The sequence below is a fragment of the Perognathus longimembris genome, chromosome 21 (assembly GCF_023159225.1).
Source record: "Perognathus longimembris pacificus isolate PPM17 chromosome 21, ASM2315922v1, whole genome shotgun sequence".
Lineage (NCBI taxonomy): Eukaryota > Metazoa > Chordata > Mammalia > Rodentia > Heteromyidae > Perognathus > Perognathus longimembris.
The window spans coordinates 30,661,928-30,683,850 of NC_063181.1; the positions used below are offsets into that span (position 1 = coordinate 30,661,928).

At 55.1% G+C, this 21,923-nt stretch overlaps 2 protein-coding genes across 3 annotated transcripts in view; one reads left to right on the top strand and one right to left on the bottom strand.

Moving 5' to 3' along the window:
* The first annotated feature begins 1,070 nt into the window (after window positions 1-1,070).
* Window positions 1,071-5,826, top strand: Nkx6-3 (NK6 homeobox 3). The gene is made up of 3 exons (XM_048330857.1): window positions 1,071-1,452; window positions 3,319-3,488; window positions 5,593-5,826. The coding sequence occupies exons 1-3, from the start codon at window positions 1,071-1,073 to the stop codon at window positions 5,824-5,826; spliced, it is 786 nt and encodes a 261-aa protein (XP_048186814.1).
* Window positions 5,827-17,290: 11,464 nt separating this feature from the next.
* Gpat4 (glycerol-3-phosphate acyltransferase 4) overlaps window positions 17,291-21,923 on the bottom strand; it is a 44,509-nt gene continuing 39,876 nt past the window's right edge. For both annotated transcript variants that reach the window (XM_048330341.1, XM_048330340.1), the window contains exon 13: window positions 17,291-20,803. In XM_048330341.1, coding sequence (XP_048186298.1) covers window positions 20,695-20,803 — 109 coding nt within the window. In that variant the 3' untranslated portion in view covers window positions 17,291-20,694. The remainder of the gene's footprint in view (window positions 20,804-21,923) is intronic.

Genomic DNA, 21,923 nt, shown 5'->3' on the forward strand with positions numbered 1-21,923 from the left:
TCTCAGACAGACAGAAAGTCCGTCTGAGGTCCGGAGAAGATGCCCAGAGGCAGAGGAGCTGCACAGCCACTCAGCCCTCTTTTTAGCCTCAGTGGTCAGGAAGATGCAGGTGCCTGCCACATTGAATGCTGTCCATTCCCCACCCTCTGACTCCATCTACCCACCAGGCTCTCACTGAAGTCACAGGGATTTGCAACCTACCCAGCCCTTGCCCATCTTCCCTACTTACCCTGCTTCAGCCCTGGGGAAAGGAGAAAAGGGAGGCAGCTCTGTTCTGCAGAGAAAGCATGGGCACCTGCACAGAAAGGAAAAGGAGCCGCTCAAGGCAGGGACTTGAGTTCTGCAGTCCATCCTCAGTAACAGCTGTGGGATCTGCGACTTCCAGCTACCCCCAGAGGCTTCAGACGCCCCTTTCCTAGAACCGGGACCTGGGGACGAAGGAGGCAGGAGGAGCCTCTGACAATGAACAGAGCTTCTAGAGCTAATCTCTCTCTCTCTCTCTCTCTCTCTCTCTCTCTCTCTCTCTCACACACACACACACACACACACACACACACACACACACACACACCTTGGCTGATTTTACAGTCAATCTTTCAAAGTGCAATTTGTCTAGGAAAAGCCAATGTGAGGCCTTCGTGGGTTCCAACCAATGGCAGCTCGGCTCTCCCCGCTCAGCCAGTCTGCGGTCTGTATTCTAATGGGCCATATCTTTATCAGGGAAATGTCCCTTCTCTGAACTTCAAACTTCTCATGGAGGGTCTCCAGACCCAGAGGCCGAGGAAGGGGCTGTGCTGAGCATGGGGAGCGCCCTTCTCCAGTCAAGGCGGGCTGGACAGGGAGAGCGCGCAGACCTCCCGCCTGCCCCGCGCACCTGACTTCCGAGAAGCTGACGTGGGTGCCAGGGCCTGGGCGAGGGCCGGACCGGATGCTCTAGGTGGAGGGCAGTCAGAGCCGGGGCTGCTCCCTGCCCTCCAGAGCTGCCATGCGATTCGGGGCTGCGCTCTAGGCTCCCAGGCCTCGGGGCCCTGCGCTCCGACTTCTCCCGTCCCACCCCTGACCTGGAGATCATGGAGTCCAATCTGCAGGGGACGTTCCTGCTGAACAACGCGCCGCTGGCCCAGTTCTCAGAGATGAAGGCCCCCGTGTGCCAGTACTCGGTGCAGAACTCCTTCTACAAGCTCAGCCCCCCAGGACTGGGCCCCCAGCTGGCTGCAGGGACCCCCCATGGCATCACAGACATCCTGAGCAGGCCTGTGGCCACGCCGAACAGTGGCCTTCTCTCTGGCTACCCCCATGTGGCAAGCTTTGGGGGGCTCAGCTCTCAGGGGGTCTACTACGGCCCCCAGGTGGGAAATTTTTCCAAGGCTGGGAATGAGTACCCCACTCGGAGCCGGAACTGCTGGGCGGACACAGGCCAGGACTGGCGAGGAGGGCGGCCATGCAGCAACAGTGAGTATGGAGGTGGGAGGGGGGTCACCCCCAGCCTGACTGGCCGGAGAGAGGGGGAGGGGGGCCACCCCAGCCTGACTGGCCTGAGAGAGGCGGGAGGCAGGCAGAGCCTCTCATAGCTGGGTACCTTGAGATGGGGCCCCCACCTTACGTCCATCTCCTCAGCCCAGGGCAGGCCTAACTTCCACCCCTTCCCCTTCCTGCCCCGATACAGCTCATATCATCACGGTCACCCCACTGCCCTCTCAGGAACCCCGAGTGTTCTAGGTCCAGGAGAGGCCACGTAGCCCAGCACAACCTGTGCAGTGTCCTGGTGGCTCCCTTCCTACTGCCCAGAGCCTCTGCTATACCATAGTGACCCAAAGCAGGCACTGCTGTCCGCAGCGTGGAAAACTTCCGTCACATTCCCAAAGAGCCCCCTCACACCCAACATCATTGAAGGGAACCAAACACCACCTGTGAGCCAGGGGCTGTGGGTCACCTTCCGGGTGAGCACAGCACTAGCAACGAGCACAGCACAGCCTCAGAGTGGCAGCCGAGCCTAGCTGAGCTTGGCCACAGCATACCACACCTCATGGCTCCCCAAGCCTTGGTTCTTAGAGAACTGATATAGGGCACCCATGATTCCAAGAGGGGAGACGAGGAGGTAGCCAGATTAGGCATAGGCAGGGGAGGTCCACCTAGAAGTCAAGGAGAAAATGCCTGAACATTCTGTGCCACTAAGGTCCTGGCCAGATCCAGGTGTGAGAGGGCAGATGGACCTTCACCTGAGGCTGGCCTCTAGGCTCCACACTACAGTCGGGTTTCTGAGTCAATCCTGGAGACACCCAGAACACACCTGCCTCTCCCCTGCTACACTGTGGAGCGACCCCTTCCCCCGTCTGAAAAATTGGGGCTTTCAAAAGAGGCTGCAGCTCATTTTACCTAGAGTCTAGTCTGGTTTGGGAAGGCCACAAGCCTCAATCTGTCTCTCCTATCCTCCATTCCCCGTCTCCACCCTTGGTCCTTGTCCTAGATGCACATACCCATTGGAAAATAGCCAAAAGCCAGTTGTCAGATTAAGGCAAAAGGAGCAGGACTAAAAAAGTGGTACCTCGGGAGCTCCCTTCTTATTTCTGTGTCTCACTATCCCTGCGCATGATGAGAGAAAGAGGGGTGGGATGTTAGGCTACACTGTACTGATCAAGACCAACATATGGGCATGTCACTGTCCTGGGGCCATGGCACCAAGTCTTTCCCGAGATGGCATCCCTGGCTGGAGACCCCATTCTCAGTGCCCAGCCCCTCCGGCATCATCAGAACCTAGGACTTCAAGGCCTGGGGACTGGAGGAGCAGTGCCTTGGGGCTGGAGGCTTCCCATCCTTCCCATCCTGGGAAGTTGAGGCCTAGGAATAAGGAAGTGGGCAGCAGTTCACAGGCCCCCAGGGCTCTGATTGCAGCTGGACTGTGCCAACCGATCATGGTGATGTGAAGGGGTAGCTTTGTCGTGGTCACTGGGGATGCCGCAGCTTTGTCGTGGTCTCTGGGGCCACCTCATCGCACTCGGAAGGCAGCACATTCAATCATGAGCACCTCTGACAGAAAAGCTTAAGATCCCTGCTGGCCCTGAATAGCTAGAACATGGGGCAGCCACCCTGGAGGTCTGTTCCCCAGACATGGCAGAGGTCACCCTCACTGTTACCTGGTTGTCAGGAAGGCTGCTCGGGGGGCAGGTGTCACCATTCCCTAGCCACAGCAGTGGCTTCTCCTCCTGTGAGAGGCGCTCCCATCCGTGGGAGAGACAGGGCTGGGTTGGCCCCTTGTAGGCAGTACACGTCTCCAGGTTCCCATATATCCTGCTAACCCACTTCCCTTCCTCCCACCAGCCCCGGACCCCCTGAGTGACAGCATCCACAAGAAAAAGCACACCAGGCCCACCTTCACAGGACACCAGATCTTCGCCCTGGAGAAGACCTTTGAGCAGACCAAGTACTTGGCGGGCCCTGAGCGGGCAAGGCTGGCATACTCGCTGGGCATGACCGAGTCTCAGGTGAAGGTGAGGAGATGGAAGAAGGCGCCTCAGGAACAGGAGGCAACTCTGTGCATGTGGACCCACTTTCCCCAAAACCTGCAGCTCTTCAGAGGGAGCCCACCCCAAGGAGCACTGCCTGCCCACCCAACTACAGAGCTTTAGGTACACAGAAATAGGTCTGTGGGCTCTGTCTGAAAGCTACATAGTATGTGGTACTGAATTTAATCTTCTCAGCAGTCCTTTTATTTTGTTTTTATTGTTTATTTATATTTATCTTAATTTTATTATTTTATTTATTTTTATTATTTTATTATTGGGCTTGAACTCAGGGACAAGGCACTGCATCTTAGCTTTTTTGCTCAAGGCAGGTTGATGTTCTACCACTTGAACTATACCTTTGCTTCTGGCGTTTTTGGTGGTTACTTGGAGATAAGAGTGTCACGGAGGAGGTGCCCTGTAATTCTAGCTACTCTGGAGGCTGAGATCTGATTGTCACAGTTTGAAGCCAGCCTGGGCAGTCAAGTCCATGAGACTCTCATCTCCAATTAACTACCAAAAAGCCAGAAGTAGAACTGTGGTTCATGTGGTAGAGTGCTAAACTTGAGCACCAAAGCTCAGGGATAACATCCAAGGCCTGAGTTCAAGCCCCTGGCTGGCACCAAAAAGAGAGAGAGAGAGAGAAGAGGGAGAGGGAGAGGGAGAGAGAGAGAAAGGGAGAGGGAGAGGGAGTGAGGGGGGGGAGAGAGAGAGAGAGAGAGAGAGAGAGAGAGAGAGAGAGAGAGAGAGAGAGAGAGAGAGAGTCAGCCAGGCACACGTGGCTCACACCTGTAATCCTAACTACTCAGGAGGCTGAGATCTGAGAACTGCGGTTGGACGCCAGCCTAGGAAGGAACATCTGTGAAACTCTTATCTTCACTAAACTGCCAAAAAAAAAAAAAAAAAGAAAAGAAAAAAGAAAAGGTGGAAGTGGAGCTACAGTTCAAGTGGTAGAACACTAGCTTTGAGCAAAAGCAGCTCAGGGACAGTGCTGTGCTCAGGTCCTGAGTTCAAACTCCAGGACCTGTGCTCACACGCACACGTATCACGGACTTTCCTGACCAGGCTGGCTTTGAACAGCTATCCTCAGACCTCAGACCGTTTGAGTAGCTAGCATTGTAGGTGACAGCCACTGGCACTCGTCTCTCGTGGCAACGTTGAAATTTCTGTAGTGGTCTGCTTCACAGAAGCAGCAGATGAAATACAACCTCAATCGAGTTTCTTGCTCGTGGCCTCACCCCGTGACCCCGGGGCCCGGGGCTGGTCCACTCACAGTGTCAGCCAGCCGAGCACCAGGCACCGAGCGCAAGCACCAGGCGTGGGGCCCGCCTCAGCCATGGCTTCACCCGAGGCCTTAGCCTGGAAAAGGCGCGGCTTCTACCTCGCAATCGCCCCAGTCCTGTGGGGGCGGCGGGAGGCGCTGGGCGTGGCGGGGCCCCTGGGGGCGGAGGCGCCGCGCAGGGCGGGCTGTGGGGAGAGGGGAGAGGCCCGCGGCCCCACGTTGACCGGAGCCCCCGGGAGACTTGGGGTGGGGCCTTTCCAAGAGGAAAGATGTGGGCCAGGCCGGCCCGACTCGGTGCCGGCGCGGGGACAGGTGGGGACCCCAAGCCTGCGCCTCCCTTCTGGGCCACCGGCCCGCACTGCGGGGCGCAGCCGACGCCTGGGGGGGGGGGGCAAGTCGGGGGGCGAGGCTCCTCCGCCCCGAGCCTGCGACCCGGCGCCGGCCACGCGCGGTGCTTTTCTAATTGGGGATAATTCGTGACGGCCCGCGAGGGCTGTGCCGCTGAAGGCGAGGTCTGTCTGTGTGTCTGTCTGTCTGTCTTCCTCGTTGGTTTATTATTTTCCCAGCAGCCCCGTGAGAGCGCGCGTGGGCTCGAACACGGGCCCAGCCCAGGGTGCCGAGCCCTTGGGACGGGGCGGTTGGGTGCCACGCTGCGCCCGAGCTGGCCGGCAGCGGGGCTCCCCGCGCGGGTCCCCCCTCCGCAGAGTCGCCGCGGGGTGAGGGCGAGCCTCTCCCCATCCCGGCCCCCTCCGTGGGCGCTGGCCGCGGAGGGGGCCCCCTCGCAGACGCGCCCCCGATTGTCCTCCCCAGGTGTGGTTCCAGAACCGCAGGACCAAGTGGAGGAAGAAGAGCGCGCTGGAGCCCTCGTCGTCCACGCCGCGGGCCGCGGGGGGCGCGGGCGCCGAGCGCGCCGCCTCCGAGAACGAGGACGACGAGTACAACAAGCCCCTGGACCCCGACTCCGACGACGAGAAGATCCGCCTGCTGCTCCGCAAGCACCGCGCCGCCTTCTCGGTGCTCAGCCTGGGCGCGCACAGCGTCTGACGCCCGCCCCGCGCCCCAGCCCCGCGCCCGCCGCCGCCCCCGCACAGCCTCCCCCGCCCTTCCCCACCCAGCCAGCTCAGGGGGCCAGGCAGAGGCTGGGGAGCGGGGCGCGAGGAGGAAGGGGGGAAAGGGAAAACAAGGAGGTGGAGAGGGGGAGAGAGCCAGGAGAGGGAGAGGGAAAGAGGAAGACTGGGAGGAAGAAGGGGTGATCCGTTGAGAGGTGCACCCCTTACTGCCACCCTGCCCCTCGGACGGCCCTACCTGCCAGTTCTGCAGACTGAGATACCCAGGCTCTGAACCAGGAGTCCTGCAGTTGTGATCCAGCTGTGGGGGTGGCAGCTGGCTGGGGGTTCAGGAGACCAGGGTGCTGGGCCGGGACAGCAGGGTGACCACAGGAGAAGAGTTAGAGTTGGCGGACAGGGGAGTGCCCAGGTGTATTCCAAGACCGGTCACAGGAGCACGGCCAGAGCTGGAGGAGGTGTGCCCCGGGCAGGGGACTGGAACCCCCAAGAACAAACACTCTGGACGGAGGAACTCGAGGGTCCCGGCCCTGAGCTGCCAGGGTCTCCCAGCCTCCTCACTCCACTGTGCCCTCGAGGCATCTTGCCTTCCGTGGGAAGATGCTCGCTGGGAAGGGGGCAGAGGATCTCCACCTGTAGCGGCCTTCCGGGCACAGCTCAGGTGCATCTCAGCCAGAAAGCAAGAAAGGGCTGGGCCTCAAACCCTCTGCTCCTCTAACAGGAGCACCAGGCCCTAAGGAAGGGGAGGTGCCCTGAGAGCTGGCCCTGGGGCATGCTGGGTACCCACCACCCTTCTTCCTGGGCCTGACTGCTGACTTTCACCCCAGGTGATGTTGAGCTACTGGTGGGTGGGGTAGGGAGGGCTGGGGAGGTGGGTGGGATTAGCCAGGGAGGAGTGCAGCCCCAAAGGGCCCAAGCATCTGCCCTTCCTCGCTGGCTTTAAACACACACACACACACACACACACACACACACACACACACACAAAATAAATAAATAAAAGCCCTAAAAATGTCCCCATGGCTTGCGTGCTTCTGTAATAAACCAGTTGCAGGCACTGGATACGGGGCCCAGACCTGCCAGAGGGGTTGGTGGGGAGCTGAAGTCTGCTGGCAAGGCAGACTTGGAACTTGAAGGAATTGGCGGTGAATGACCCAGATCCCTGAGGGTGATTTAGGACATGTCCCCACTGCAGACGCACGCGTGCATGTATGTTGTTGGAAACATGAGCTTTTCTCAAGTAATGTATTCCATGGGCACAGAGAACCTGAGTAACTTGCCCCAGGTCATACAGCTTAACCCAGGCTGGCTCTGGAGCTCTTTGCTTTCTCCTCCTCCTTCTTGGTTTAAGGACTTGAACTCAGGGCCCACACTTGCTAGGCGGTGCTGTACCACTGGAGCTATGCGTCTCGTCTGTTATTGGTTATCTTTGAGGTAAAGTCTCGCTGTGTATTCGGGCTGGCTTCACTGCAGTCTTCCTGCTGGGGCTTCCCCCATCACTGAGACAAGCAGGTGTGTGCCACTGTGCCGAGCCATGAGTGGAGATGGAGCAGCCCAATCTTTGTTTGGACTGGCCTCAGACTCCGTCACCCAAGCAACGTCTTCCTCTCAAGCAGCTAGGATTCTGGTCTTGAGTCACAATCATAAAATTGCCATATAATAAAGAAAAGATGAAAACAAAAAAGGAAAGTCAAATAAGAAAAATAAAGTGATTTTAAAAGTTAAAAATGACAGGTGGTTTATGCCTGTAATCCCAGCACTCAGGAAGCAGGCAGAAGGCTCCCGAGTATGAAGGCAGCCAAGGCTGCCTCGTGAAAGTCTGTCTCAAGACCGAAAAACCAAAATAAGCAAATAGATAAGTGAAAACAGGAATGCAGCATAGGATTATCAAGCCCCAGAATCAAATGAGTAAATAAAATCAAGATTTAAAACATCAATAACACCATAAAAGGGGAAAGAGAGAAAGTGCATTTGAACTAAGGCTAAAACATGCTTAAATGAAAATTACAGGGGCTGGGAATATGGCCTAGCAGTAGAGTGCTTGCCTTGCATACATGAAGCCCTGGGTTCCATTCCTCAGCACCACATAAACAGAAAAGGCCAAAAGTGGCGCTGTGGCTCAAGTGGTAGAGTGCTAGCCTTGAGCAAAAAGAAGCCAGGGACAGTGCTCAGGCCCTGACTTGAAGCCCCAGGAGTGGCAAAAGAAAAGAAAAGAAAATTAAATCTGTACATATTATGTAAAAATTCGGTGCAAGGGGCTGGGAATATGGCCTAGTGGTAAGAGTGCTTGCCTCCTACACATGAAGCTCTGGGTTCGATTCCCCAAAACGGCCAGAAGGGGTGCTGTGGCTCAGGTGGCAGAGTGCTAGCCTTGAGCAGAAAGAAGCCAGGGACGGTGCTCAGGCCCTGAGTCCAAGGCCCAGGACTGGCAAAAAAAAAAAAAAAAAAATTCGGTGCAAATCAGGCTCTGGTGGCTCATGTCTGTAATCCTGGCTACTGGAGGCTGAGATAGATCAAAAGATCCAGATTCAAAGCCAGCCTGGGCAGAAAGTGTTATTTCGCATTAACCAGTAAAAAGCCGGAAGTAGAGGTGTGGGGCTCTGGTGCTAGAGCATCAACCTTAAGCGAAGAGACCAATTGATTGTGAGAAGCCCTGAATTCAAGCCCCAGTACTGGCACACACACACACACACACACACACACACACACACACACATCTATGCAGTCACCATCTGAGTCCTTTCCCCCTCTACCTTTGAGCTTGGGGCTTAGAGTTTGGGTAAAACACAGGACAAGATGATGCTTGTCCCCTCCTGATGCTCATCATTTCCAAGATGGGCTAAGGGAAAGAAAAGGACTATAGAGCTGCCAGAACCCTGAACAGACCTCACCGGAGCAGGGGGAGCAGAGGGGATGGTGGAGGCCAGGGAACAAGTGGAGAGAATAGCAGCAGAGTATGGGCATGGTGGTTCATGCCTGTAATCCCATGCTAGTGAATCACAAGGTACGAACAAATGAAACTCACAATGGTCCACACACTCCATTTCAATAAAAGCATTCCATTCTGAGTGTGTAAGAGAAGACAGTAAAGGCAAACATTCCTTAGTAACATTGTGCCTGTCATCTTAACTCAGAATTTGTAGCCTATGAAAAGCAATGACCAAGTCTCCATTTTGAACAGTAATATTGTGCTCACTATGGCATTCTGTAGCTTCTCAAGACACTTCCTTGCACATTAGCATCTCATTCGAAGTACACATTTTTCCTTTGAAGTGACCGCTTACATTCTCATTCCCACTCACGGTTCCAGCCTCACCCTGAGCTGACTGTTGTAGATTCCATGTGTTACATCTTGCAGCTGTCTTTCGGTGCCGGGCAGCTATGCCTTCAATGTTTGCTAATTCTATCCATTTGCCACAAATACCAGAACTTCCTTCTTTTTAAGGCTGAGCGGCACTCTGTTGTACTCAGATTACAGGTGTGCTCTACCATATCTGGCTTCTACAGACATCTCTTCTAAGACTGAGTTCTAATCTTTTGGCTAAAGGAAGAAGTGAGATTGCTGCATCTCTTTTTGGTTTTTCTGAGGAAACTCCATACTGTTTTCTCTAACGATTGTAACAGTTTACCTCCCCACTAATGGTGTACAGGATCCAGCCCATTTCCATGTTCTCCACAAACAGTTCTAAGACCACGTGCCCGCACTGGGATTTGACCTCAGGAAGATGTCCCATAGCTTTTCACTCAAGGTTGGCCCTTTACCATTTGAGCCACAGCTCCACTTCTGGCTTTTGCTGGTTAATTGGAGATAAGAATCTTTCAGACTTGTCTTCAGAGACTGGCTTCAAACTGCAATCCTCAGATCTCAGCCTCCTGAGTAGCTAGGATTACCGGCATGAATCACTAGCGCCTGGCTTATTATAGTTTTAATTTGCATTTTCCTAGTGAGTAGAAATATTGAGCATATTTTTATATATCTGGCTATGGTGTATCTATTTTTGGGAAAGGTCTATTAAATGTCATGCCCATTTTTTAATTATTTGTTTTCTTATTACCAAGTCATTTGTATTTTCTGGGAGCTAACCTTTAGTGGATGCATGGCTTGACACTATTTTCTCTCCATCTGTAGATTGTCTTATCACACTTATATTTCTTTTGCTGGGAGAGATTTTATTTTTGCTTTGGTTGCCTACCGTTTGGGAGAACCTTGCTACCCACCCTCAACAAAAGATTATTGCCAAGACCTAAAATGCTTTCTGTTCCCGTACCTTCTCTCCCAGGTGATGAAGGTACCGTGGAAGGCTGTGAGTAGAGGCAAAACAACCCAGGGTCTGGGCCTCATCCTTGGAGCAAAAGAGAGGACATCTAGCCTTAGCCAAGGCAGTGGGACAGTGGGAAGGTCTAGCATAATAAACTTCCCTGGGCTTCAAGTCCCGTGTGTGTGTGTGTGTGTGTGTGTGTGTGTGTGTGTGTGTGTGTGTGTGTGAGAGAGAGAGAGAGAGAGAGAGAGGGAGAGAGGGAGAGAGGGAGAGAGAGAGAATCAGTCTTGGGACTTCAACTCGGGGACTTGCAGTCTTATTTGTTTGTTTTCACCTTGATCAAGGCTGGCCCTCTGCCACTTGGGTCACAACACTTGCCTTTCTGGCTTTTTGTTGTTTAATAAATCTCTTGAATTTGTCTGCCTGGGCTGGCTTTGAACTTGGATCCTCAGATTTCAGCCTTCTGAGTGACTAGGATTATAGGCGTGAGCCCCCAGCACTCAGCTTCTACCTGTTTCTTTTTCTCATGAGACTGCTTCATCACAATGTACTCGAGCTCTGCTACTGTGTTCGGTGAAGGAGAGCCATGTTGGACGCTCAGGTCTTGTACTGCGCTGGCTGCAGGGTGGGTGATGATGTCGTTCCCTGCGTGGAGACGGCCTTGCTGGCCCCCTACCCTGGGACCCTGACCGCAGTCGTTTGGAAGAGTCCTGGACTGTCTGCAGCACTAGCCTCCTGCAGGGCCTCTTAGCTTTCTGTCACTGTGCACAATGCCTGTGCTGATCACTTAAACAAAGAAAACGTTTCTTTGGGCTTTGGGTGTGGGACTCTCACCCCATGGCCTCTTACCCCTGTTGCTTTGGGTCTGTGGAGAGGCAGGCCATGAAGATGGGGAGCGTGGGGGGAGCACAGCTGCTCACCTCGTAGCAGCTAGAAAGGGGAGGGGGGAAGGCACAGTCTAACTTCCCAATGTGCTCTCAGGGGCCTGCGCTTAATAACCTGAAACTCCCCAGAGAGCCCCACCCTTCATGTGCCCACCACCCCACACCACCACCTCCCTCACAACACCCCACACCACCACCCCACACCACCACCTCCCTCACAACACCCCACACCACCACCTCCCACCACCACCTCCCACCACCTCCCACCACCACCTCCCACCACCACCTCCCTCCCACCACCTCCCACCACCACCTCCCACCACCACCTCCCATCACCACCTCCCACCACCTCCCACCACCACCCCACACCACCACCTCCCTCCCACCACCTCCCACCACCACCTCCCACCACCACCTCCCTCCCACCACCTCCCACCACCACCTCCCACCACCACCTCCCACCACCACCTCCCACCACCTCCCACCACCACCCCACACCACCACCTCCCTCACACCACCACCTCCCACCACCACCCACCACCACCCCCCACCACCACCCCACACCACCACCTCCCACCACCACCCCACACCACCACCTCCCACCACCACCCCACACCACCACCTCCCACCACCACCACCTCCCACCACCACCTCCCACCACCACCTCCCACCACCACCACCTCCCACCACCACCACCTCCCACCACCACCTCCCACCACCACCTCCCACCACCACCACCTCCTACCACCACCACCTCCCACCACCACCTCCCACCACCACCTCCCACCACCACCTCCCACCACCACCTCCCACCACCACCTCCCACCACCACCCCACACCACCACCCCACACCACCACCTCCCTCCCACCACCTCCCACCACCACCTCCCACCACCACCTCCCTCCCACCACCTCCCACCACCACCTCCCACCACCACCTCCCACCACCACCACCTCCTACCACCACCACCTCCCACCACCACCTCCCACCACCACCTCCCACCACCACCTCCCACCACCACCTCCCACCACCTCCCACCACCACCCCACACCACCACCTCCCTCACACCACCACCCACCACCCCCCCCCACCACCACCTCCCACCACCACCACCTCCCACCACCACCACCTCCCACCACCACCACCTCCCACCACCACCTCCCACCACCTCACACCACCACCTCCCACCACCACCTCCCACCACCACCTCCCACCACCACCTCCCACCACCACCTCACACCACCACCTCACACCACCACCTCCCTCACACCACCAGCTGGGCTCTGGGTCTTTGGCGGGCGTTTTCAGCCCCAGGACCTTCGCTATGATCTGCCACGGGCTGTGATGCAGACAGGGGTTGACTGTAGGTTTCTCCTTGGCGACAGCAAGGCGTTACATGGGGCGTGCGAAGGCACAGAGCCACTGTGCTCGCAGCGACAGCACTGGCAGGCCAGGCACGAGCTCGTGCCTCTCTCAGAGCCCTTCCCTTCTGATGCTCCTCTCGGGCGGCCCCTGTGCGGCCCTGACCCGGCCTGTCCACCCCAGCAGAGTGAGCGGAGACCACCCCGCATTTGACGGGTGTGGAGGAGTCCCAGGCAGGCAGGCCGGCCCGGGGCACTCCGCAGGGCCAGGGCCACGCAGCTCTCAAGCCTTAGCCAGAAATTCTTTGCTCGTGTTGGGAAGGCACCAGGCCCGAAGGAGAGCCAGATGTGAGGTGGCAGAGCCTGCCCACCCCCCCCCCCACCCCCCCCCCCCCGCCGTGTGCAGCAGAGCCCAGGCCAGTGAGTGCGCAGAGCCTCGCCCCTCCGCACCGCCGGCCGGATAAGCGCCATTAATCTTGTAACCCAAGTGCCAGTGTGTCCGCCTGTCCCCTCCAGAGTTACTGCGTCAACAGGAAGTTGACTTACCCTCCCCCTCTCCCCCCCTCCCCCCGCCCCTGCCCCGCATCTTCTGCTCACTGCAGAAGCCCAGGCAGAGCGCCCAGCACCAGGTCATGGTTCTAAGAGACAAGAATACAAATGTGAAACCGAGGCGTGGCTGACGTGTGATGGAAACGGGGTACAGGAGGCCATTTCCGGAGCTTCCGGGCGAGGGCTCCCCGACCTCCCAGCAGGCAACATGTGAAGACATACAGGGTGGATGGGCACCAACCAAGGAGCTGCTATTTACTGTGCACTCCCAACACGCCCACTGTGTGTGTTGACAGAAAAAAAATCCCCGAAGCATTTGTTCCGCCGGGTGCCGTGGCTCACGCCTGTAATCCTAGCTATCCACAAGATCTGAGGATCAAGCAGCCCAGGCAGGAAAGGCTGTGAAACTTATCTTCAAGAAACACCAAAAGGCCAGAAACCGGGCAGTGGCTTAAGGGGTAGAGCGCCAGTCTTGAATGAAAAGCTGAGGTGCTGCACCAAGTCCAAGTACTGGTGCATGTGCACAAGCACGTGCACACACACACACACACAATCAAAGTAGGTGTTTTTACCTTTCTCTCTGATAAGGAAAACACGTCATAATGCAGAAAAATAAAATCTGTGAGCCTCAAGGCCATCCTCGGGGAGGAAGTAGGTGTGAACCCAGCGACTCCCTCTGAATCATTGCACACACACTTACACCAGAAAGGGCCAGCCACAACTCACTCCTGCGGTCAAGTGTGAAGAAAGTCCACTGGCCCATCGCCCGCTGCCCCATGCCCCATGCCCCAGGGCCGCCTCAGAGTAGGAAGGTCAGGGAGAGGCCCCTGGCTGGAGGGTGCTGCGGGGGGGGGGGGGGTGCGTGCCTGTGTGCCCCGGCAAAAGAAACAAAACAGGCTGATAAGGTCTCTGGTTTCCAGAGCAAAGCACCAATTAAACACAAAGCATATGTGAGCAAATAAAGCTGTGGCGTCCAGAGAGAAAATCAATACTAGATTGTATGTCCTGCCCCAATCATATACCAATTAATACAGATTGGGTGGGGCTGGGCCAGATAAGTCCAGCAGCCAGAACGCAGAGCTCTCTGGGCCTGCCCCGTGGTGGCCCCCCCTGGCCCCCCCGCTGGCCCCAGTGCAGGGCTCACGCCCAGCCTTTCCAGGTGGACCCCAGGCCGGAGCTCTTAGGAGAATCCCCGTGTGTGTAGGAAGGCTGGGTGCATGGATGAAAACTTCCCTTTCTGTTCAGCGTGAGCTGAGTGGAGAGAAAGAAGTCAAGCAGGTGGAAGAAACTGAGGCCAAGTGTGAAAACAGCCTTTCAAGGTCATTGCTTATTCCTTGTACATCCCAGGAATGGCCCTGGCGGAAGGAGGAGGAATCGGGGGGATGCCACAAGGTTTCAAGCCTGCTGAATAGTTAATTTGCCAGAGGGGGAGGCAAAGAGAGGAGAATATGAGGCTTACCTTCAGCGAGTTATAGAATGTCAGGCAAAAATAGTTCCTAGCTGTAATCCTAGCTACTCAGGAGGCTGAGATCTGGGGCTCACAGTTCGAAGCCAGTGTGGGCAGGAAAGGTCGTGATACTCTTATCTCCAACAAACTACTCAGAAAAAGTTGGAAGTGAGGTTGCAGTTCAAGTGGTAGAGCACCAGCCTTGAGCTCAAAGAGGCTCAGGGACAGCGTTCAGGCCCCGAGTTCAAGCCCAAGGACCACCAACACCCAAAAGAGAGGGGAACTTGACAAACAAATCTCTGCTCTCGAGGAGCAATAGTGAAGCCTGTGAATAATCTGTCTATGCTTTCTGTAAGCCAGGAAGTACAGCTGAGCAACTAATGAATCACTGGCAAAAAGAGTGGCAAAACACAAGTGGCAAGCATGTGTACTGCTGGTGGGGTGACGGCGGCAGTGGGGTACGCCTGCCCAGGACATCCCATGGAAGGACTTTAGGGCAATCAAGGGATAACAAGACGGGAGTAGGACTCCTAGCCACTGTTCGGCTGGCCCCGCCCCAGGGAGGTGCTTTGGGCATGCTGAATGATAGCTGTGGGAGGGAGGGCGGGCTGCAGGGCTGGGCCTGGCCACAAGGGCAGCCACCGACACAAAAGCTCTGCCCCGAGCAAATGTTGCCTTCCACAAAAAAATAAAATAAAATCCACCCCACCACAGGGGGAAGGAGAGCCAGAGCAGCTCCACAGCCCCCCAGAAGTGCAAGGAAGCAAGTTGGAGGTCCCTGCTGCTGTTATTCCTACAGAAAGCCCCCTAGCCAGGGTTCCTTCTGTACCCCCAAATCCGCCCTCACTCAGAGCCCCTTCCGAGTGTGAGTTCTACATGCTGAGGACTGTTGCATGCCAAAGAAAAACAAAATTTGCTAGCCGAATATTTTTTAGACATTTTGCAAGATGCACGGCCTTCTCTGACAATTTTTAATGTACTAACTGCCTGGTCCAGTGAGCTGATTAATTGGTGCTGGAGAGATCAATAAAAAACAGAAAATTAAAACAATTTTAAAGTGATTAAGTAGTTTAACACCTGTCTCCCGTCACGTCAGCGCAGGAAGAAAAATAAAGCAGGTGTCGAAGGGGGCTCCTGAAGCCCGAGAAACCAGGGCCTGCCGGGGAGCAATGACAAATCGCAGCTGGGGATCAATCTGGAAGCTGAGTTCTGCCCCAGGTGCAGGCGTGGGGACAGCAGGGCTCGGGGCCTCTCTGCTGCCCGTTCTGCTCCCAGGCCAGGCAGGTTGGGGCTCTGCAGCCCCGGACTCTCCATCTGGTCCTGTGTGGAATCAGACGGGAAGACCCAGCAAACGCCGAGTTGCAGCCATTCTGAGATGTGAAAGCCATGGGATTCAAACCCTCGAGATGCACTGCCAGGCCCTGGGGTCAAAGAAGCAAACATCGCCACTGTCCCAAGCATTACCAGACCTTCCTTTCTGGAAGCTTCATGTCTTTTCCCTTCCTGCCAACTTCCTTTCTCCACCAACTCCTATTGGCCTCCTCCTCCTGCATCAATAGGTATGCAATGTCTGATGTCCACATGTCCCGTCACATCTGTGTGCCAGCTTCATTCCCTCCTCCCCACCCCCACCCCAGCAGCTAGCGGGGGAGCCTCTAAGCAGTTTGCTCCTTTCTGTTTGGGATATCTGACTTGATGCACAGGTCAACAAAGGTGAAGGCCTCCTAACCAACAGCACACTGAACTTGGCAGGGGAAGCAAGGAGAGGATTTACAAAAGCTCAGATGATGGGGCCTCAAGTGAAATATGCAAGTTTCCCCTTGATCTTGAACATGGACTTGAGGCAGGATTGGTGGTACCTGCCTAGTATGCAGGAAACCAAAGGACCAGGCATTCAGGGCCTGGGCTACAGGCCTGAGGTCCACCCGAGAGAAGCTGGGCTGCTCAATGAACTTCTGCACCAGGGCCGGCTGGAGCCTTGCTGCAGAGCAGCATGTGGGAATCCTCGCCGGCTGGGCCTGGCCACGCTCAGGGTCCCAGTGACCACATGTTCACCACTAGACCAGGAGAAAAAAGGAAACTCAACAAGCAGAGGAAGCCTGCAGCAGGCAGAGAACATCAGAGCCCTCAGCTGGACTAATGTCACCCCTTCCAAAGCCCATCTTCGCCCCTGCCAGCTATACCAAGGAGAGATGGACGAGAGAAGCCTGTGGGGGAGGCCCGGACAAGGGCCCAGTCAGGAAGAAACTCCAGCGGTTAATTTCAATAAACATACTAGCCAGATTCCCTTTTCTTCCCCATCACGTCTTTGGGCTCCGCATGCAGTGGCTAAGTTGCTTTCTATAAAAGTCTATCTGTAGTAAGGATTTAATGAAAAGGTGTCAAAACTTCACAGCAGCTCTTCTGCCAATGGTGAGCTCATGAAGATGTTCAACCTCCAGTCCTGGCTCACTTTCAACAACAACCCCCACACACGCACTATCTTTTGGTATATCCTGCCCAAGATGTGGTTCTGGTGATTCGGCCAGAAAGGCAGCCACAATGTCCTCAGTCCAACATCTCTGTGATTTCCAATGTCTGTCTGCACAGGGGTCAGTTCCGGTGTCCACTTCCCCATGGTGGACTGCCCCCGGCCCCCTGTGAGGCCACCCCAGAAAACAGCCCTGCGACCTCACTACTCAGAGGCAAAGTTCTTGACTTGGTGGAGGTGCCCTCGGCCCGAGGCCGCTCACTGCACAATAAGCCCCACACTGACGAAGATAAAGTTTCCTTGGGCCCAAGTTCCAAACTCGGCTGTTTTGTTTCTGTTAAAATGCAATTGTTTTTCTCTGGAGTGCGTGGTGACTGCCCGGCGTCAGGAAGATGTATGAAAACCTCCACTTCAATTCAGCATCCCTTTTCTCCCAGACAAACACGGTCGGATTTTAATAAATCAAACAGCCACACTGTTTAATAAAAATTTATTGACTTACAAGTGATTATTTATCAAAAGACCATTAATAGCAGGTACTGAAATGATGTGTTACTGGGTGGTGCTGGGAGACTAATAGGAAATCAATGCAGCTGGCCGGCCGGAATGCATATGAGAAGCCCACCCCCCAACAGCGAGCTGAATTTCACCAGCAAAATACACCAGACACTACCCCTGGTGCGATGAAAAGTTCCCCCTTTTTATTTATCGTTTACAAATGAAATGATCAATACTTTTAATCTAGAGCAAAATTTATTAACTTTCCCATCGGAGAGAGACGTATTGACTGGGGGAGAGGGTGTGAGTGCAATGGAAGATGGATGGCTGGATGGTCGTCTCTTAACCTGTCCAAGAGTCAGTGCGCGTGCGCGAGCTGCCCTCCCAGCCCCACCATCCCAGGCTGCCCAGGATGAGGGCCAGCCACCCGAGATGCACAGCAGGGGATGAGCCTGCCCATGGCGGCCTCTTCAGCGAGCGGGGGGACGGAAGGAAGTACCACCCCAGACCCCGAGAATGGTCAATTCTAGGAAGGAAGCAGCAGGGTTCATAGATGAAATCTGGCCACTGGGTCTGTCAAAGATCGGAGACATTATGGTGCCTCAGCCCCTCGCCACCACCTGCCCCACCGCTTCCTTCTCACATCGAGGGAGTTCTGCAGCAAGAAATTACTATTGGTTCTCTGTCAGGAGGTCACTTGACACTACTTGGCCAAGGTGAGCTCACTTATCCCGGCTGCAGGCCCATCTACTGAGCTTCCTGTCAGTGTACTTGACTGATAGTTTGGGAAGTTTTCTCCAGCTGGGAAAGGCTCATGTTTGCACGAAAAAAAAATCTACCTTTAATTCACAATCTTAAGTAGCCCATCTCAAGAAGTGTGGGTCTGGCTCACCATCACCTAAACTCTTTGAGGGCTTCACACATGGGGACACTGCAGGGGGAAAAAAAACCCAAAACAAAACTGCATCGTCAGCCTGGGGGGAAACCAATGATTAATTTCAAAACTCATGAGACTTTAGAACTCAAAGCCAGTATGCATGAAATGCTTAAAATCTGCAGTGATTAGCTGGGCAACGGGAGCTCACACATGTAATTTCATTTAGAAAGTCAAGATCTAGAGGACTGAGTTTGAAGCCGGCCTGGACAGAAAAGATGTCACCTTCTAAAACCACTGGCAAAAGCTGGGTAGCTCAAGAGCACCAGCTGAGTAAGCAAGCAAGCGAGCAAATGCATGAAGCCCTGAGTTCAAACCCTGGTATTGGAGGCAAAAATTAAACAACAGAGGTAGAAGGCCTTAGAAGTCACAACCCAATTTCCTGGCTATGTACCAAGAAACAGATATGGATAACGGCAATGGAGCAGCAGGTGTGCAAGTGGATGGAATCTGCCCATCAGTAAGGGCAGGGATCCAAGAGCACTTTGTAGTACATTGTGAGGTTTTCCTACATACCAACTCTGCAATCCCAAACCAATATTCAAACTCTGTGACAACTCAGGCCTGCAGGACCGCCAGTTAAAGGAGGGCAGTTAGGATACCTTAACACTGACTGTAGACATTTCATTGTTCTATGCTGTCACTGGCAACAAACAGGTGTGTGAAACACGAGATAAGCAAAAACAAAGCATAAAGTCCCCTATGCACATCACAAAATAAAAGCAGCTACTTTACGAGAGGATCTTTTCAAGGGAACTTGATTTTCAAAACCAATTTTAAAGTATCATTCCAACTGGCCGTACACCCTCACCCCATCAGCTGAAAACCTTTTAGTCTTAAACCTTTTATTCCATAAAACAGTTCATAAGAGGCATTCTTAGTCGTAACAGTGTTTTTATTTGAGAGGAAAGAGCTTTTCACGGGCTAGCAATGGGACAGGTTGAGGAAACAGGCGACGATGTGGGGAGGTGGCAGGGACACCCTAAAGGACAGGGGCCTTGAATGACAGAGGCCTCGAGAGCCGGGCTTCACTCACAATGCGACCCAAATCTCAGGTGACACTCACCAGAGCTGGCACAAAATCCTGAGGGGTCCTGACCTTTCCACAATGGCATGGAGGGACACAGGAGGGAGGGACAGACAGACGGATGCATGGCGGTTGAGCAAACCTCCCTCTCCCCCCAAACACTGAAAGTGAGCAGCTCCCACACGGCTGGCTCTGGATCTGCCCAGCTCCTCACCCATCCTCCGGACTCCTGCTCTCGCACACTCCTATACTAACCACACTGCCCCAACTCAGCCCATCCTCGCCCCCACCTCAAGCAACCAGTGCCTCGCACACACCTCCAATCCCATGTCTCCATCTGTGGGGAAACCAGTCTATTCTGGAAAATGTAAACTAGCCAGAGAGGTGCAGGTGCCTGGTATGAGTGGTGCACCCTCATTCTGGAAGTCAGGTGCAGACCCTGCCGTCCCAGGGTTATTATGTTCGAGCCCAAGAACTGAACTTGAGAGGGAATATGATCTTCAGGGTACATTCAAGGGGCAGAGAGTAAAGGGAAGGTCCCTTCATTCGTTCGGCATCCAGCTGTATTAACTCACACACGCGCCCGGCCCTGCGCACAGCTCGGAGCCGACATCGTCGCGCCACGCGCCTGTACCGGCGCTGCAAGCCCACGGCCTTCACTCACAGTCGCAACAACCCTGTGAGGTAGATGTCACCTCCTTCCCTTCCCCTGCTGGCCCAAGACACACATGGGGAAGACGAGGCACACACTAAACGAAGTGCAAGTCACGTGGGAAATTCAGACTCGGTCTGGAGTTTGAACACAGATTCCCTGTCACAGACTGGTCACGGGGCGGGGGGGGGGGGGCCCAGCCGCTCCCCACCCCTCACGTGGGGGCTCGAGAACTTAAAATGTCACTTGGCCCAACGCCCCTGACAACACGTGTCTTTCCATGGGGTCTGCAGAGATCTGAGGCTGGGCTGCCGTGTGGGCTGAGGCTGGCCCGGCCGTGTTGGCAGGGCACCTCTTGGCCATGTGCAGGCCTCCCCTTGTAAGTCCCTGGCACACGGAATCCCACGGGCTGAGTCCCAGCCCCCTCCCACGGTAGAGGCCGGTCCACCCACCCACTCAGCCGAGGCGCACACGGGTGGAGAGCTGGCTTTAATGGCACTCCGCCAGCGGGCTTATCGGAAAGGGAACGAGAAGGCATTTTGTCCTGGCTGGAGCACCCAGAGACGGTGCGGCAGGTGACTGTGGCAGGCTGTGCTGCCCGAGCCCAGGGAGCCCTGTGTGGCTCTGCAGAACTGGAGTCCTGGGGTCCTGAGTCTGGAAGGGGGCAGCGGGGCGCGGCGGCGAAGCGGAGCAGGAGCGGCTGCGGCTCCCGCCGGCTCACTGCTGGGACCCCAGGCAGAGGCGCCAGCCAGCGAGGGAGGCAGACTCAGGATCGGCTCCTGTCCTCGTGGTTCCCGACAATCATCTTGCTGTACAGCTTCTGCTGCTCCTCCTTGAATGTGTCCTTCACCTTCTCCCTCTTCAATCCACCATCCCTGAGAGAAGAAAGGCCGAGGTCACAGCAGGAAAGGCTCGGGCCAACCCCACCTTGGAGAAGGAAACAGCTCAAAGCCCAGCGCAGGCCGGCAGGAACACGGGCTCACCAGGCCTCTCGTCAGGCGGCCTGCACCTGCCCAAACTCCTGGGAGCCTCAGGTCAGCACGTGCAACTCCCCATTTTTTTGTATATTCATGTTCATCTTTGCTCTATAAAGCATAGAGGACAAAAGGCACTCCCTTCTTGTACTGAGATTCGACACATCCATAAATGCCTTTACAAAGTGTTATCTATAAAATTCAACCCGAGGATTCTGGGATGAAACCCAGAGCCTTGTGTGTAATGTGCAAGTGCCATACATCTAAGCAGCTCACCCAGCCCCAAGGAAAAGCAAGTTCTTATCTCGTCCACACTCTGTAGACAGTACTGCAGTACTGATAAGCCAGCCACTCCTCGGCCTGCTCTCAGAGTGATGGTCTCACTAGTCCACCTCTAAATCCTCTAGACCATTCCCACTCACACCCCAACTCCCTGTGGAGCTCTAGAATTTCCCCTCAAAGCCCAAGTCTCCTCCCAGTCTCTGCTCGGCTCTAAAACTCACAGCTGAGCAGCAGTGCTCAGTGACAACAGATAAGCTTCCTGATGCTGCCTGTCAGCTTGCGTTCAAAACTCAGCTCCGGAACTTCCTTGGTGACATTAGAGAAAGTAACTTGACATCTCTTGACTGTCGGCTTCTTATATAGTGACCTCTCTCAGTGGGGTCACCGAGGGCGAGCCAGAACCACCACACAGAGTGCCAGAAGCACCGTGAGGTGCAAAGTGGGCATTCAAGGCACCGAAACTGACATTTTCAGTTTGGGTTTTGAAACATGATCTCCTGGCGTAAGGCTGGCCTCGGAAGTTGCCGTCCTCCCCCAGCCTCTGAGTGCTACCAAAACAGACAACCGTGGCAACTTTAAAAGGCCATAACAGGGCTGGGGATATAGCCTAGTGGCAAGAGTGCCTGCCTCGGATAAACGAGGCCCTAGGTTCGACTCCCCAGCACCACATATACAGAAAACGGCCAGAAGCGGCGCTGTGGCTCAAGTGGCAGAGTGCTAGCCTTGAGCATAAGAAGCC